This window comes from Rattus rattus, chromosome 7 (assembly GCF_011064425.1).
Source record: "Rattus rattus isolate New Zealand chromosome 7, Rrattus_CSIRO_v1, whole genome shotgun sequence".
NCBI lineage: Eukaryota > Metazoa > Chordata > Mammalia > Rodentia > Muridae > Rattus > Rattus rattus.
In genome coordinates, this window is record NC_046160.1 from 53399283 (window position 1) to 53418623 (window position 19341).

The 19341-nt window shown below is 41.9% G+C and overlaps 1 protein-coding gene across 1 annotated transcript; it reads right to left on the bottom strand.

Annotated features, from left to right (window-relative positions):
* Positions 1–13079: 13079 nt before the first annotated feature.
* Positions 13080–18569, bottom strand: Lsmem1 (leucine rich single-pass membrane protein 1). Its single transcript, XM_032908795.1, has 3 exons — positions 18443–18569; positions 16710–16838; positions 13080–13210 (listed from the first exon to the last, which is right to left on the bottom strand). Exons 1-3 carry the CDS (start codon positions 18567–18569, stop codon positions 13080–13082), a joined length of 387 nt encoding a protein of 128 aa, XP_032764686.1.
* Positions 18570–19341: the final 772 nt, after the last annotated feature.

Here is a 19341-nt window from a genome sequence, read left to right on the forward strand (position 1 = left end):
CCCTGTATGAATCTGCCATCGATTCCCTAGTCATAGGCTGTGTCATGCGCTTCAAGTAAAGAGTCATGTGAGAACTGAGAAGGCACGAGGTGACTCAGATTCCAGTGTCTCCTTTAAGGTTAGAAGACACAACCGCCATTTCATAGGTAAAGGCCTGAGAGATAGTCTGTGTGTTAACATGCCCAGGAGGAGCACATTCAAAGTGAGACTCCCGTCCAGGCTTCCTGCCTTCCAACACCACTCCTCTGCTTCCTGGATGTCTGATTTGGGTTTCCCTGAAGCAGACACAGAATCTAAATGCTGCTGAAAATACAGGTGGCTCTCAAAACAAAGTGAAAGTATGGGCAAGCGAGTCAGGAAAGCCAGCGGGGTACAAATTGAACCTCGACCTCTGTGTATCCTAGGGAAGAGTGTCTAGCAATAGTTTTATCAGCTGTTGGCTGGACACCACTGGGAACCTCGGGCTCTTCTGACCTGCTGTGGACAGACAGCCCCAGCTCCCAGACAAATACTCAAGCAAGGATACTCAAAGGCAAGTCTGACAAAAATGTTCTCCAGTCATAAGCTTTGAGAGGAGAAACATGGGTGGCTCCTAATATTTTTACAAAATCTAAAATGGTGACAGTCTACTGATAGTTTCCAAAAGCCATTAAAACCTGGGGAAATAATAATTATTGAGTCTTTCAAACTCCACTTAAAATGCTGTGAGCACCAAGTAAATACTCCACCTGATATTCCTGTGATATTAGTTTTTCTAGGCTAGAATATACTTCAGTTGAAAGTGTAATTAAATAGTAATCCTAAAGAGTTGATACAGGCATTCATCAACATTTCCTGAGTTCTTGGCTCACCTACTCGGGTGTGTCTTCATAAACTTTTTCCACACAATCCATAAATGCACTGCACACATTCCTTGCTGCCTGCTGTATGTCTGATGGAAGGTGCTACAGAGGAAGTCAGCAAAAGCAAATATGCATTAGTTTTAATGGGTATTCCTTTTTATTTTTTTTTTCTAAATTGTTGGCTAGGAATCTTCGCTTAGAGCCAGGCATGGCCACACACACCCTCTAATCCTATACTCAGGAAGCTGGGATGGGGCGATAGCAATTCTAAGTTATATAATCCTTTCTAGGCTAGCCTGGCTGCATAGGAGATCCTATCTCAAGTGATGGCAACTGTGTGCTTTGGATGCTCGGCTGTGTACCAAGTAACATCGTGTTCACCTCGGCCTCGGAAACTACACAACAGTCTTATTTGATGAGGGTGGGCTTTAAACCCTCATAAAAGCCTGTTTTCTCAAGTGGTGGGGGAGGAGAGGGAGAGATGGGGAGGGAGCGAAAAGGAGGAGAGAGATAGAAAGAGAGAAGGAGGAGGGGAGGAGAAGGAGGAGAAGGAGGAGGAGGAGGAGGAGGAGGAGGAGGAGGAGGAGGACTTCTTGTCAGAACTTCTTCTTTGAATATATTATTTAGATTCACTAAACTGAGTGCCCATGGGCTCCCAGTAGGAGAGGAGGAGATTTGGGAAATATTCCTCACAACATTCACCCTTCAATCTACTGAATCAATGATATTCATAATAAATGAGACAGTAAAAAGAAAATCTAGATAGTGGCTGTTCACATTTCAAGAAAAAGGCAGGGGCCTTTATGTGATTTTTTTTCTTAAAGATAATTCTCACAATTAGTTAAAAAAAAAAAAACAAAAACTCTTGTTCCAATGTTCTAGGAGCAACAATACTGGAAACATTCCCAAACCTGCAGAGAAGCCAAAGTCACTGTGTAGATTTAAAAGCTGTGAAGCCGGAGAGAGCTCAGTAGTTAAGAGCACTTGCTGCTCTTGCAGATGATGTGGGTTCAACCCACATAGGCAGCTCGCCGCTGTGAATACCTCCAGTTCCAGTAGGAATAGTGTTGTCTTCTGGCCTCTGGGATTCCACACGTGCTCACACATATGCAAGCAAACGCTCATACACATTTTTAAAAGTCCACATATGGTACCTCACACTTTTAATTCCAATGCTGATACAGGATTCTACATTCAAGTCAGCCAGAACTACATAATGAGATCCTGTGTCTCAAAAACAAATGAATTGTTCGAGAGAAATGACTCAGCTTGATAGGAAAACATAAGAGCCTGAGTTTAATTTCTAGAGCATCATGTGAAAATGCTGGATGTAACTGCATGTGCCTCTATAACCCCAGCCTTGGAAAGCAGAAACAGGTGGATGCCTGGACGTCACTGGCCAACCTACCCTACTACTGAGTACCAAGGAAAGTCAGAGAGCCCATCTCAAAAGTAAAATGACTTGTTCCTGAGGAAGGTCGCCTGAGACTAACCTCTGACCTTCACACATACACATACATGTATCTATCCACTTACACATGGACATGCACATACATTTAGGAATAATAAATAAAATATATTTAAAGAAGTTTAAAGTCATCCTTTGCTACATAGAGAATTTAGTAACTGGATAGGACACTGGAGACCCTGTCTTAAAATGATAGAACAACAGAAACAGAGAGAGATCAGACTAGTTATAGCATTTCCCAAGCACCCCTAGTGACCTGAGTTCAACACCAGAATCCACTGTGGAAGGAGAAAACTGACTATCAAAAGTTGTCCTCTGACCTCCACACACATACTGGAACACCCATGTACCTCCACACATCATATACCCCGCCCCCACACACACACATAAATGTAACTTTTTAGGTCTAACATAAATATAAGTAGCAAAGTAAATGAATTGGTGTGGTTACATTAAAAAATCATTTTAAAAATTTACCATTTTGGCCAGATGTGGTTGTTTAAATCTTCAGTTCAAACACTTGGGAAGCAGAGGTAGGTGGATATATGTAAGTTTGAAGCCAGCCTGGTCTACATAGCAACTTCCAGATGACAAGGGCTATATAGTAAGACCTCAAACCAAGTATGGTGGTGCATGCTTGTGATTCCAATATTTGTAAAATGGAGCAGGGAGAATTAAGAGTTCAAAGCTAACCTCTGTTATATATCAAATTTGAGGCCGGACCCCGTCTCAAAGACAAATTGAAGATACTATCTTTTTAGCCATATGCCTTCATAAAAAGTACTGTTAAAATGTGATGCATACAGTTTCTTTTCTGTAATAATCATAACTTTATGACAACTCACCTCTACCTAAGAGTCATGTCTTAAATTTAATCCAAAAGAGTACCTCTCAAAAATTGTCTTTTTGCCTATGAACCACAACAATGACTAACGTGGCATGAGAGATCTATGGGTGCAGTAGTGGTGCGTGTGCCATGACAATAACCAACAGCTCTCTAATTGGACTCGCAACCTACTCCATGAGAGGAGTCATGCCTGGTACTAGGAATCTAGCCAACTAGTCAGGACTAATGAAGTTATGAGTCTTGGAGGAGAACCTTCAACCACCTCTTAATCAGCATAATCCCTGACTGCACTTTAAACATGTGCCCTTATACCCACAGACAAGTGTAGTCCTCATCCCTTGTCAAGGAAATTTCTCTTTGCAACAGATGGCGACCATTAGAGAAAACCATAACTAATCGAAATGCAGAGTTGAGGAGCCCGGTCCTAATGGAGAAGGTAGAAAGATCGTAAGAGCTAGAGGATGCTCCCACAGTATACAGGGAACACTGAGCACTCTAAAGGCAGCCCTATACACACAGGATGTAAGGCCACATGGAAAATTAACCTGTAACAATACTGACATCTGGTGGCTACACAGTTACAACCCTATGCTTCCAATTCACTCAACTACAAAAACTAATTTCATTAAGATAAAAATATACTTCGTTCCTTGAACTTTACTTCATAAATCTTAGAATCCCAACTAGGATTTGTGAAATATTTAGTTAAGCCCCAGAAGCTATGTCAAACTGGTAACCACTCGCAAATGAGAAAGCATGTTTTGTTGACCCCCATCTCTAAGAGTAGCATATCTGATGGCCTAAACAAGACAATTATTGCTTGTGGTTTCTCAACATTTACACTAACAGGTATAATCAGTGTCATAATGTTGACATTCAGTGAATACTTAAGTAAACCAGACCTAGTTGTAAATATTTTACCTCCATCAATATTTAGAATTCATACTGTTATTCTATTGATAAACAAGGAAAGAGGTTTAGTAGTTTATGCACAGCAATTAGAGAGAATGAAAACAGAAATAATCTGACTCTGGGAATCATGCTTTTACTAGCACTCTCTCTCTCTCTCTCTATATATATATATATATATTACTATATCTATAATATATATAAATACTATATATAATGTATATATACTATATATAATATATAAATACTATATAATGTATATATACTATATATAATATATATAAATACTATATATAATATATAAATACTGTATATATATGTGTATAGACATTTTTCCACATTTATGCTTTATCTGCCCTCTTGTTTTTCTCTTTACATAGGAAGAGTCATATTTATACGCTGAAATTATAAATACCCATACAGATCAGAGTCATATTATGATAGAATTGTATTTGATCTCATTTTTGCTTCTGCATTTTTCTGATACTTTTTTCAATTATAAAACCAATACCTGCCTATACATTAAATTATTAGTCATCAGAAAGAAATATATTAAAATAAGGAGATATCCTACTTAGACATTCATCCACCCATTCGTTCATGAATTTACTTTATTACTATTATATTACACATTCGTGGTAAATGATGTCTTAATTTCTAATCATGCCTAAAATATGTTTTTCAGACTTAAGAAAGATCCTCTCAGACCTAGCTCATTTACGACATGATTAGACCCATCGGAAACAACAGAGATTCCATTCTTGCTCCTGTCATTCGCTGCTGAGTCCGACTACATATGTTGTTCAGTGAAGTATTATACACATGGATTTATAACATGGTAACCATCCTTACTAAGCGATAAGTGGAAGTGTGTATCTTCCCTTGTCTGTTGAGAATCAAATACTCTTTCATAACTGCCAACATCATGGTTCTAGGTCATCGTACTCACTGCTCAGATATATTCTCCAATATCCACAAACATTAACGTCACTGTGAATCCACATGTGGAATCAGAGTTGCAGACTTAAGAGACAGCCTTCTGGAGTGGCTGCTGAGGCTGAGCAGGCGAAGCTTTATTTTAGAAAAGTCGCCATTCTCTACTTTAACGCTCCTCGATGGTTTTCTAAACAGCTGAAGGCTCAGTGGGCTTTATTTCCCATGGGTTAGCTTCCATTTAGGCTGTCAGATTAAAGGATGCTTTTCACCTGTTGAGAGTTGAGAGCTTGTGAGGAATAATACAAAGAGTTGTTCATGATGCAGTATGTAGAGGGATCTTCACATCTTGATGTATGATTGTACTCGGTACGTAGAGGGATCTTCACACGGAATAATCTGCCACAGCCCCGGAGATGGGTGAAGTCTGTCTCTGTAGAAGTAGTGAACTCACAATCCGCTCTCCAGGTTAGAAGAACCTGGTTACCAAGGGGAGAAGAACTTGAGAAATGGCAGAGGACATGTGTTCAAAGGAAGAGAATTATTGCTGCAAGGATTTACTGAGGACCTTTGTCACAGCAAGTTCTGAGTGCAAGGGAATAGGAATTCAAAGAGAATTGACTGGCATTCCATGTCCTTCAGGAACTCAAAGTTAACTGGGAAGTTAGACACAAAAATGAAAACCAATACCTCTGTGATAAAAGAGATGTTACAACAGGGCTCAGGGAAGAGAGACCAGTCAGTGAATTCATTAGGAGAAGAGAAGTGATGTCCAAAGTTTCATTTGAAAAGACAGTGAAGGACAAGTGTAAACATTCCAGGTGGTATGGTAAGGAAAGGAGGACCTGACATTACCAACACACACACACACACACACACACACACAGAGAGAGAGAGAAAGAGAGAGAGAGAGAGAGAGAGAGAGAGTTTGTCATAAGCATTCCACCATGTTTGTGGCTGTCTATATATCACAGTGAGCACACGGATCTTGTTACTGGATCCTGTGAACGAGAGTCTGGATGATGACTCAGCAGTTAGCGCCATATTGTCCCTTTGGAAGACCCTTGTCAGAAGGCTCACATCTGCCTGTGAATGCAACATTATGGGATCCAATGACCTCCTCTGGTCCCGAGAAGCACCACCGCTCAGGTCCACACACCCACACAGAGATATACATACACATAATTAAAAATCTTTTTCTAAAATGCAGAATATTTACGTTTATATTTTTAATTATGTGTTATGTCTTCCAAAGAACTTGAATTTTCTGAGGAACAGGAGTCACTCTAACTGCCGAGCCATTTCTCCAGACTCAAGATATAAGATATAAAGGATGATGATGATGGTGGTGGTGATGATGATGGTAGTGATGATGGTGGTGATGATGATGATGGTGATGATGTAGCAGCAGCAGCTGTGTTGTTCTTGTTGATGTTTGTTTTTTGGGGGGTTGTTTTGCTTTTTGTTTTGTTTTGTTTTGTTTTGTTTTGTAGAGTAGTTAGCTAGTGGCCAGAAAATGGCTAGGCTATTTCTAGGATTTAATAACTACCAATACCTTACTGTAAAATGCCAATGGATTTGAAGTCTTTTTGGAAAGAGCAAAAACGACTAACTAGAACAGATATAGGAAGTAAACCATGATGGTTGGCAATAAGGATCTTATGTGGGGTTAATTTCCTTGTCCTGTGCTGGAATTTAATGTTGTTAAACGATAACATCAAAACAGAGGCTCTTCGGGTGAGGCATTGGCCACACTTGGTGTTTTTTTGTTTGTTTGTTTTTTGTTTTTTTAACTTTTCTATTTTTCGGAGCTGGGGATCGAACCCAGGGCCTTGCACTTGCTAGGCAAGCGCTCTACCACTGAGCTAAATCCCCAACCCCTGGCCACACTTGTTTTAACACCAGCGCTGAGAGACAACGGCAAGAAGAAGACTTCTGTGAGTTCAAGGCCAGTTGGATTTACAGAGTGAGTTCCAGGCTCAAACCAATGCTATGTAGAGAGACCCTGTTCCCCCACCCAACCAAAAACAGGAATTGAGGATCTTTGAGATTCTGTTAATATTCAATAAGCTAAAGTCATCAGTGTAGAAAAACTATTTTGAAGATACATTAATAATACCAACTTTCAAAATTATATTTTGTAGGGTAAATTGATTAAGTATTTTCTAAATATTAAATGAAGTCGACAATTTCAGGATACTACAGTGAAATGCCCAAGGCAGCTGACTTTTAAGAGGCAAGGTTTATTTCGCTCACTATCTGGAGTTCAAAGCCTTTCATTGCTTCCGTTCTGAGGAGGGTAGGGCCTCATTACGGCCAGAGCACAGAGAAGTAAAGCAGTCACATCTTCACCGAGAGCAGAGGGAAAGCAGGAGTTCACAGGACAATTTGAGGGCATTTCTGCCTCACGTGACCCCTGGACCAACCACCCTGCCTCCTTAGTACTTGTCTAATTACATTTCTGTTGCTGTGATAAAATGCCTTGCAAGTCCATCACCGCGGAGAAGTCAAAAAGGCCCCTGAAGCAGCTAGTTACATCCTCAGACAAGAGCAAAGACAGGATGAGTGTGTGCGTTCAATGCTCAGCTCGATGACCTCTAATCTTATACAATTCAGAACAAAGCCAAGGAACGGTGCCACCCACATTCTGCCTGAGTCTTCTCAGATCAATTAACATAATCAAGGTAAAGCCCCTTCAGACCAACCTAATCTTGATACTCTTTCATAAGATCTTCTTCCTGGGGCTGGAGAGATGGCTCAGCAGTTAAGAGTACTCACTGTCCTTCCAGAGGTCCTGAGTTCAATTCCCAGCAACCACTTGGTGGCTCACAAACCATCTGCAAGGGGATCTGATGCCCTCTTCTGGTGTGTCTGAAGAGAGCAGTAGTGTACTCATATATATAAAATAAATAAGTAAATCTTTAAAAAAAGATGTTCTTTCTGTATCATTCTGGATTGTATCAAAGATACATTAAAGTCTTACATATATACAGAATAGGACCCAGAAACGTTGTTTGCTTGATTGCTTTTAGCTTTTATTTGCTGACCTCTTATACTTTGCTTAGCTCAGGTTGGCCTTGAATCTGTGATCCTCCTAGCTTTACCTCCCAAATGCTGGGATTACATCTATACAGCACCACCCTCAGCTTGAAATAAGCATAGTGCCACAAAGTAACTATATCCCAAGTTAGAAATGATACACTTCCAAGACTCAGGAGGTCCTCGTTGTGTTCATTCCCTGCAAAGGAAGGGGGAACAACTTACAGATTTCCTACATATGGACAAATGATTTTCTGCATATTAAAAATGTAATCATTCTTAAGTATATGGGGAAAATCCAACAACCCTTCAATTGAGATAAAAATCCCTGAATGGAGTAGAAATGGAAGGAATCCATCTCAATACCATAAAGGCTATCCATGACAAACCTATAATCAACAGACAAGCTCTTGAAATTACGTTCATGAACAAGCAAGACGACTCAGAGGGCAAAAGCACTTGCTACACAGCCAGATGGTCTGACTTTGACCCAGGAACCCACAGTGGAAGGAGAGAACTGACCATCAAAAGTTGTCCTCTGACCTCCACACACACACTAGAACACCCATGTACCTCCACACATCATATACCACACACGCACACACACACACACACATACACACACTCACACATACATATACCCACATACATATACCCACATATAATTATAATAAATAACATTTTTAAATTAGCTTTAATTTTAAAGCTTAGGAAAAAAAAACCGAAAACTTTGTATGTTCCTTAAATCACTGTCAGAAGTTATCACAGAAAAGAGACACCTACATGCCTTACTATAAAGTTACTATAAACCTACATGGCTTACTATAAAGTTATTTGCATTAGCTAAATTATAAAATCAAACCAGGCCCAGAAGAGAACGTCAAAGAAGGACAAAACACAAATTTCCAGTTTCAAAGCACAACTGTGAGGGTCGGATAAAGTTGTGGGTTCAACTTAATGAGGGAAACAATGATTTTTTTTTTTTTTTTTTTTTTTTTTTTAGAAAAACCAGTGATAAGGATGCTGAACTGTAGCTCTCCACAATTGACAGCTTCTAGCAGGGATGCGGGTGATGAAAGTCTTGGTTTTCTCTAAGGGGCTAGCCACCATGCTCCAGTGAGTATATGGGCAACAATTTAATTGGACTTGTTTTGTTTATTTGTTTTCTTCTTTCCTTCCTTTTCCCTTGCTTTTTCCTTCCTCTCTCTCTATCCTCTCTCTTTCTCACCCCCACCCCTCTCTCTCTTCCTCCTTCTCTTCCTCCTCTTCCTCCTCCTCATTCTCCTCCTCCTTCTTTTTTGGCAGAGGGTTGTCACAAGGACAGGAAGACAGACCTGGGAGGACTGGAAAGTGAGTGTGCTCAGGGTTCATGATGTAAAATCCCCCAAAATCAATAAAACCATTGTTTAAAAACAAAAGAACCAAAAGAACCTCTTTTGTGAGATTATGGAATTAGCCTTACAAGCTTGAAAACCTGGTTTCAATTCCCAGAATCCATGTAAAAACTGCAAGAGAGTGCTAGCATGTGCTTGTAATTTCAGGGCTGGGGAGACAAGGTAGAAAAATCCCTAGGATTCAGTGGCCCATCTGACAAGCCTACATGGCAACCTCTTGACCAGCGAGAGACCCTGTGTCAATGGAGTTATGGTACTCTTCAGGGTAACACCTAATTTATCCTTTGACTTCTACATGCATGCATGTGCATGTATACCTGCATATACATACATATCTACCTCCACATACACACACACATCCACAGAAAAAGAAAACTCCTTTGTAACTTCTGTAATTACTGTTAAAATATCTGGGGTTATCTGGACCCCAAAAATATTTGAAGAGAGTCCTAGGTAGGAGCTAGGAAAATGTCTCGGTGGGTAAAACATTTGCTGGAAATGTATGCAGATATGAGTTCATATAAGACAGCACCCATGAAAAGGGTCAGGCATGGTGGCATTCATCTGTAATTTCAGCACTGAAAGGTGGAGGCAGACACTTACGCGCGCACACACACGCACACACACACACCCACACACACACACACACACACACACACACACACACCAGAGATCCTTGAGTGTACCTCAGAGGCTGGGTTAGGCTTATTGCAGGGAGTCAACATGGCCAGGTCTGAAAGAGGGTCCTACCAGGGTCCTCATTGCCAAAGAGAAAGTTCATCTCTGAGGACCTGGTCAGAACATCTGTGCCATCCTCCTAGCAGAGCCGAAAGAGGACATTATTACAAGGAGGACACAGAGAAGGTCCACTAACAGAAAGAAATCTCAGCATCTTATAGACACAGAATGCATTGAAAGAATATTACAATCTTTCTTTTCCTATCAAGACATGTGTCACCAGTCCCTCCTATTTCTTTTCTGCAACCGTCTTTAATATTCTGACTCCCTCCTCCCATCACACCTGGCTCCCTCCTCCCATCACACCTGGCTCCCTCCTCCCATCACACCTGGCTCCCTCCTCCCATCACACCTGGCTCCCTCCTCCCATCACACCTGGCTCCCTCCTCCCATCACACCTGGCTCCCTCCTCCCATCACACCTGGCTCCCTCCTCCCATCACACCTGGCTCCCTCCTCCCATCACACCTGGCTTCTTCTTCCCATAACACTGGCCTCCTCTCCCTACCACACCTTATGATCAAGTCATTTATGAGTCCAGTGGAGACAGGTCTTAATTCCATCTCAGGAAGGCAACAATAGATTCTAATGTTGTCCAGACTAATCAGTTAGGAAAGCAACACACCCTCCCACTTATACCAATTGTCTCTTGAAATAGTTACTCGCATCCTTTGTCTGGTGATATGATGCTATGATCTTAAATAACACTCAAAAATAATTGGGTCTCTACCAATAGACTTATGTTTAAATACATCAGTTTATTTCCATAGTGCCATGTCTAAGACTTTTAACAATAATACTTTAGCAATACTGACTAGTACTTTGAGTACATTCAACAAATTGTTCTTGTATCAAACACTTTTCATTCCTTCACATTTGTCACTTCTGTTAAGCCTCAGAGTAATACTATGAAATACATTTTATAAGCATCCATTTTGCTAATTATTTTCTCAAAGTCACAATCAGCAGTGATAACCAGGACATGAATCAGGAAGTTAGATGGCCAGCCCATGTCTTATCTGCTCTGTCTTGCTGCTGCCATGTAGCCAACCAATACGGTTTTAGAAATTATAATATATATATATATATATATTTGTCTATCTGTCTATGTATGCACAGATGAGCCTATGACACCTCTCTCTCTCTCCTCTCTCTCTCTCTCTCTCTCTCTCTCTCTCTCTCTCTCTCTCTCTCTCTCCCCTCTTCCTCTCCTCTTTCCCTTCCTTTCTCCCTCCCTCTCCCCTCTCTCTTTCCTGGATATTTGTGTCTGGTGATTGGATATAGGTCACGAGGTCTAGCAAGCACCTTTTCCTGCTGAGCCTCCTCTCTGGCCCCACCAAACTTTTACTATCTCATTAGAAGTCTCTGATTTGTGGATACCGTACTACAAGCTGTGGTCTTTTTCAGACTGAGTGCCAGAGTGGTCACCATGCCTCCATCTGTATACACAATATAAGCAGGATGAAAAAGAAGAATAAAATGATTTTTCAGGGGCTACAGAGAGGGCTCAGTCAGCAACACGCATGTCTTGCAAGCATGAAGACCTGAGTTTGATCCCCAGAACCCTCTTAAAAATAATTATTTTCAATTGCTTCGCATTGTAAAATTCACAATGCTTTTGAATAAAGATCATTTATTACTGAGCATAAAAATGTGCACGATGTAAGTAGAAAGACAAAAATGTAGTGGAGTAAGAAATGAATGTTTTCTTGGAGCTGTGGCGTCAGACCTAGTTTTTAAAACAATTTTCCAATAAGTCCTTATGGCAAGGATTTGCTGTAACAGATCAATATGATCCAGTAAACACAAATTTTATATTTTTAATGTTCTGTATATTGATCATTTTAAGAAAAATATGCAATATAAATATTTTAGTGTAAAACTAGTAATAAAGAATGGAAGTAAGATTCTTCCTGTTTATTTCATCTATTATTATTCAAAATGTGGTTTTGCATCGGCTTCATTTTCAAGGGAATTCAAATGTTTTGAATAAACTAAAATGACCCAAAAAATTAAATAATTCTTCAACTGATGCATAAATGGTGTATTTTAACTAAATAAAAACTCATGCTTTTAAACTCATTTATTTTACCTCACTCTTGACATAGAATACCTCATTGATATAGAATACCTTATTCTTGCTTCCAAATACACAATTTTCTACTCTAGTTTAGCAAAGACCACACAAACCTAACCAGTTTCTTCCAAAGCCATAAGCAGGATTCCTAGGGATTTTTTTCATGATGAAGCTAGCCGAGCTTGTAGATGATATAAATAGACATACTTCCTTCTTTCCATATGAGTGTGGTAGAGTCTCTAAAGTCAAGGAAGGAAATAGTAGTAGTATATATCTCTCATCCCTCAGCATCACCACACGTACTTCATGCTAGCCATGTTTTCTCCAGTGATCACCTAACAGGGCTCGGAAGCTGTCGTCAAAGTGTCACCCGAAAAGAAGCATGTACGCTGCTGAAAAGAGTAGCACCTGGTTCACCTCAGCACAGACAGTTCAGTGCATTCTTTTAGGCGTGTGCAGGAATCTGTACAGGTACGTGAGGCATCATAGACCTCACTAGAATATTCGAAATCTTCTAAACCAAGTTTATTTTTAAAAAGTAGTCGCATGTAAAGAGCTAAGTTCTCTTGCTGCTGACTCTTCTCCACGCTAGCCGCCCACCACTCTAACGCCACTGAACACTGAAGCAGCCAGCTAGCAGTCAATAAGGCTCAATCAAGTTCCCCCATTTCAGCTGCCGTCTTTAAACTCTTTCCCTGAGCGTTATTTCCATCCTTGAACCAGGAGGTATAACGGATCGTATCCACTGCCTGAAGAACTGCATTTTCCCAGTCCTAGTGTACTTCCAGCAAGTGAGCTCTGGTATCCATGACCACTCTTGGGGGGAAATCCTTTCAGTTCTGTTCAGAGTCCAGTTGGTTGAGCCGCTTTACGATCATGTTGTTGATTTTCTTAAGATCATCTATGTCCTTTCCCTCAGCTGTCAGTCTTCTTGACACGTCCTCCATCTTGTTTCCTGTTTGAACTTAAAAAAATGGAAAACACTGTTACAATAGAGCCAGCAGAGGGCGCCCTGTGCGGATACTCAACTGAGTACTGAGAAGCACCCTTGGCAAATCCCCCAGGCATCCGAGAAGCCCAGAAAGGAACGGAAGAGTTGCCTAGCTAGTGAACTATGCTTAAAACCTCCTAGTGCCAGGCTAGACCACTCCTGGCAATGCCATACGACTCTGGCTGAGAAGGGTGTGCCAGGGGCTGTCAGTGTGTCTGATTGGTTCGTTAGGAGTGATTGTCACATTGTCTTATTTCCAGGCCCTTTCTTAGAAATACCTTTCCCTTGTTATCCAGAAAATGATATTCTGTTGATTCCAGCATCAATCTGTGCCTCCATACATATGAACATATGTGTGTGCACACACACACACACAACACACACACACACACACACACACACACACACGATAATGAGATTGATACATCTGGCCTAGGGTGCTTGTATGATAAAAATATACTTTTTTTTTTTTTTTTGATGCAGGGTCTCGTTGTGTATCTCAGGTTGGTCTTGAACTCATGTTCTCTGTCTCTGTCTGCCAAGCTATGGAATTACAAGTATGTACCACCCCAGTCGGCATGAAGACACTCTTATTTCCTCGCCTCATTTTTTCCTGTTCTTATTCAATATGATCCTGTCCTCAATAGAACACACTTATGCATTCAAGGCATTCATACACATAAAGCAGTAAGCCTTTTGAAAAACAGTGTCATTCGTGTTCTGCCTTGTGCTGTACGCCAGAGTCCTGAAGGGTTCTTATTAGCTGTGTCACCTTGAGCACATGAGGCTCCATTTTTATCAGTAGTCAACTCAAGATAATGCTAGAGCCTACCCATGCAAGGTAATGTCATCCTGTAATCCCAGCTACTCAGAAGGCTGAGGCAGGAGGATCACAACCTTATCTGCCTAACTGGGTTACTCAGTGAGTTTAAGGCGATTTAGTGAGTATGTCTCGAAATAAAAGGTAAAAGGGGCGCTAGCAATCCATCTTCGTGGTATGAAAGTCACCTCATATGCACAAAGCCCCAGGTTCACACCTCGGCACTATATTTAAAAAAACTTTTTAGATCCTATACTACACAGTTTTTGGAAGGTTTCTGGCAGACAGCCTAGGACTACACACCTCACATGTGACACTTGCTATTGTCATTTCTCTTATCTTTCCCTGTATCCTACAGAAGAGAGGGCTACCTCAGATTGCTCAGTTATCCATAGGCACATCTAAACTATCGCGCTAGTTTCACTGGGTCATTACCTGAAGTTAGGCCTGGCAGGATAACAGGCAGGCCATTCATTTATTCTGCGCTAACATGTCAACATTTCAGAATCAGAACCTAGATCTCTTTCGTACCTGTGGGTTAGGTAGGTGGCTGACCCTCCCACGTTGACAGCTAGCTACAAGTTTGCATTTACTGCAAAGATAATTCACCTACTGCCTCTAAGTGGAATGGGACAGAATCTTGGAGGAAAAGAAGCTATCTAATGTCATTCTTTGTTCTGTGGCTTCTCCCAGGGAGCTGTGAGCAAAATGTCTTTTTACCCCCTCCAAAGCACATAGAGCATCACCGAAGAGGAGATGTAAAGAAGAAAGAGAAGAAGAAGAAAATACCAGGCAGCGGTGCACAGCTTTCATCCCAGCACTCAGGAGGCAGAGGCAAGTGGATCTCTGTGAGTTCAAGGCCAGTCTGGTCTACAGATGGAGTTCCAGGACAGCCACAGCTACACAGAGAAACCCTGTGAGGAGAACGAGGAGGAGGAGGGGGAGAAGAGGAGGGGGAGGAGGAGGGGGAGGAGGAGGAGGAGGGGGAATGGGAGGAGGGGGAAGAGGAGAAGGAGGAGGAGGAGGAGGAGAAGACAGGGCTTGAGAGATACACTCGCTGCTCTTTCAGATGACCAGAGCTCCATTCCCAGCACTCACGTTGTGCCCTCCCATCTGTAAAAGTTAAAGTCTGCATCCTGGGATGCAAACTGCCTTTGAGGTACTTGTGCTTGGCTCACATTGGCGGCATCGTTTGGAAAGGCTGAGAGGATGGAGCCTTATCAGAGGAGTTGCATTGCTGGGGATAGGTGCTGATGTCTGTGGTGAAAGACTTCGTCTCTCAGCTCCTGCCACCACGAGTGTTGCTTGCCACCATGCCTCCCCAGCATCATGGGCAAACTCTCCTCTCTTTAAGTTGCCTTTTGCTGTGTGTTTTTATCCCAGCAACAGAAAAGTTACTCATACACCTTTAATGCATATAAACAATCTCAATAAACTCCTTGGTTTAATGAATATAGTCATTTCTTTTGATTTGTCTGGGCGGGATGAATAGACATTTTTTTTCATGTCTCCATGGGAAAGGTCATACACCACCCCTTCTCACAAGCTCACCTCAAACACCCAAAGGGGTCATATTATCGTCAACACCGCCACCTCCTCTACTCCTAAATGAACTTAAGTAAGAAACACTGCGAAGACGTGAAGTTACATTTCTTATTTAGAATTGCTGAAGGCAAGACGGGAGTGGTGACACATGCCTATACTCCCAGAACTCAGGAGGCTGGGACAAGAGGATCTCAAAGTCAAGGCTAGCCTGACCTATGTAGTAAGATCCTGCTTCAAAAAGAGAAAACTTGTCAGATGCCAAAAGCATGAAAGGGCAGAAGAAACGACAAGACGGAAGACTCAAAATGGTGTCAAAGATAACACCCTCCCTATCCCCGACTCCAGGTAGCATTCTGTAGTATGAAAGAATATAGCAATAATTACTGATAATAGTAAAAAAAAATAGTCATCTAAGAGAGAACTATGGTAGCTCTGATGGAGAAGAATACAAACACACACACATCACACTTCAGGTAGATAGTTCCTCTTCTGGTATCCAGACAGAACAGTGACATGATCAGCTTAGGGGTCTCTAGTCTGAGGAGCAGGTATGGGAAAACCTCTGTGTCATCAATTAAGGGTGACGTGTATTGCCCAGGCCAAGAGCAGACAGGGCCAAAGCTACCTGGTATCAAACAGGGCAGAAGTAACCCACCCTCAAAACCCCAGAGCTAGCTCTAGCCATTAGTGTAAGCCCTTGCTACTCCTAACAGACCTCTGGGAGATATGCAAATGAGGAAAGATGAGGGGGTGTTAAAACCTCAGGAAACTGTGTGTTATATATCTAAATGTGATGAAGATATTTATGTGTTGAATAAAGAAAACTAAAATTAAGTAGGACACATTGCATACAATTTGGTAGCAGGGGCTCCAGGTGACAAATTAAAAGCTTACATAAATATTTAACATAAATGTAACCTGGAACTGCGGGAGCATGCCCTGGACTTGTAGCCAAGGACCCAGTCCAGGCGCAATGAACTGCCCTTAAGACACTGGGTCTCCCACTGGCTTCTTCTGGAAATTCTGATGGCTAGGCTGCGCTAACTCCAGAAGCAACAGCTATAAAGGACTCACGCACAAGCAGAGACAGACTTATTAAGTACTTACTTATTAGGAAGATGGAGAAGAAGACCAGAGCCAGGCTGACCGTCAACACCAGGAGCAGCCCCACAAAAAACATACCCTGCCTTCCATTTCTGGGAGTTGTGCCAGCATTTGGAATTTTCTCCTCTAAAGCTGATGGGAAACAAAGTGACAGAATCTCGGCATCTCACAGAGATGTGGTGAACACACCCATTTTCCCTGAAAGTGACGTCTGCATTAGGAATGCCTTTGGATGAGCAATTTTGGGGCTGTTTACCTTCTCTGTTGGGATTCAAAAAATGAGTAGACGAGCTATGACATTGAACCTGTTGGGAAGATTATTTGAAAACTGTTCACTGTGGAGTAGAAGGGCATGAATTATTCTTTGGAGGAGGAATAGAAAATGGATGAGGCTGTACTGGCCATCTCCTAGGTAACTTAAACAGAGCTAGGTGTGATGCCTTCCCTGAGTGGACAAGCAAAAGCTGTGTGGCGTATCCCAGGAAGCTGCTTTTATTATCAGAATAATCTCTTAGGTCTATATCCATTGACAAAAGAGCCCCTGGGGTATTTGGTTTCTTGAAGCTATTTCCAAGATAGATCTGTTCTAGAAGTCAGGCTCTTCTAAATGCTTTGGGCCGGGAATTGTCTCTCACTAGGTACTTTGTAACCCTCAGGTGCCTAAAAATACACAAGATAGCCTTGAATAAGAGGCGGAAACCCCTGGGGTAGAGCGAGTGCCAATACACATCTTATATTCTGCTCCTCCCTGAATTGGTCCCACTGCTTGATTATCTAATCAAGTGCATCCCATGTTCCGGCCTGTCAACAGCTGCTGTTTCCTAACCCACGCCACACCACAGCTGACACCACACAACCCCAAACTAAAAACAGGCCAGGATCTGAACAATGACAAAAGGAAGAACCCTGAAGAGACAAGAATGGAAATAGCAGTTATAGAACTGGACGGTAGGTGTAGAGTGTTCATGAAGGAAGCACATCCGTGCCTGTGTTTGAATAGTCGTCAGTTAAGCTAGAAAAGATGGGGTCCAGAGGGCCCAAAAGGCCTGGTTTCTAGCACCAGAGAGCCAGACACACTGTGTATTTTGGAGGTTTTAGGTTTGCTCTCATGTCTCTTCCAGTACTTTAATTGGACAATTTGTAATTGATAAGTAGAGAAGGAAGTTGACTTTTTGCACAATTTTAATGATTTTGAAAATGAATTGATGAATGTGTTGAGCATTTTCCTCAGTAATCTCTGATAAAAGCAACACCCCTGGGAAGCAGAGATTATAATAAACCTAACTAACCGTGCTCACCCAGAGGCCCAACAGCCGAGAGGGACTGAGCAATCCCTGTACCCAGTAAGAAAACACCATAGCTTCTTCCTCAAAAGTTTTAAAGGGAAAAACAGGATATGGAGCAGGGTCTTCCTATACAGGCAGGCTACCAGAAACTACCTACGCTAGCCCAGGCTGGCCTTACACTTACAATCCTCCTGCTTCGTGCTCCAAGAATAGGACGAACCACTATGCCTAGCTTCTCACAGGAATTTTGATGAGTTCAGCCCTTGCTGAGAAAGTCAGTGATGCTTTGACAGATTGGGGGCCCAAAATCAAAACTGCTAAATGAGAAACACCACTTCCAGTGCCCAGTGGTTGCTGATGTCCACCCTGCCCCCACCACACAAAACACATCCACCACGCCCTTGGTGTTTTTAGAAAGTCCCAAAGCCATGCTTCCAGGATCACACATACAGAATAGATGCTGTGATTCCGTTGGACAGAGATTGAGTTTGTTTAAGTCGTTTATGGAATCCACGACATAGAGTTTTCCTTCTTCGTGGACGTCATGAGATCCAGCATCCTGAGAGGAATGAGTCATTGTGCCTGGAAGAAAGCACCAACATTAGGAAGAAGCTGGGCTGGGGGGGCTGCGTAAGCCAGAGCAGGAAGAAGCTGGATAGGCTCATGAGTTACCATAGTCCATCCACAAATGCTGGGCTAGAGGAGAGACACGCTGTGTTGGACAATGCTGGCTATTCCTTTGCCTCTGCTTGCCTGAATCAAGTGTGTGGTTAGCACACAGCCACTCATACCCTGTAACGCTCTTCTCTCCTCCTCGGCTTGTCCACTTCTATCTTCTTTCCTCTGGGTCTGTATTTTGTTTCATAATTGCCTCTCAAAATGTTTTCCCCCCTATTACATGGTTGCCAGTTTAATATGCTTCAAGTCCTCTGTACAAAAACACAAGCTAGTCAACAAAATGATCGTAAAACAAACAGACAAATATTTAGCTATGAGTCCTTCTAATTTCCTAATTTCACACAGACACACACACACACACACACACACACACACACACACACACACACACTCTAACATACTAAGAAATTCTGGATCATTGAAAGATGTAAAAAAGCTTCCAAGACATATATTTAATGACTAAGGAAGTTCTTTTTCTCTTCATAAGGTGAGTCAGTGGTGATATGAAGTCTGGTGTCTAAAAGGCTAAAATTTTAGAAAGACAAGGTAGGGGCACCTGTGTCTGGTGGCTTACAACCATCTGTAACTCCAGCTCCTGGGGCTCCAACTCCTTCTTCTGGCCTTTTTAGGCACCCGCACTCACATGCACACACTTAGACACAAGGATACTT

What these genes read in the sequence shown, in the direction of transcription:
- Lsmem1 (XM_032908795.1), bottom strand. Translation starts at nt 18,569, where the DNA reads ATGACTCATTCCTCTCAGGATGCTGGATCTCATGACGTCCACGAAGAA. An exon ending in GGAATCACAGCATCTATTCT is followed by an intron (nt 16,839 to 18,442) that starts GTATGTGTGATC and finishes GTTTCCCATCAG; the next exon opens with CTTTAGAGGAGAAAATTCCA. An exon ending in CTTCTCCATCTTCCTAATAA is followed by an intron (nt 13,211 to 16,709) that starts GTAAGTACTTAA and finishes CATTTTTTTAAG; the next exon opens with TTCAAACAGGAAACAAGATG.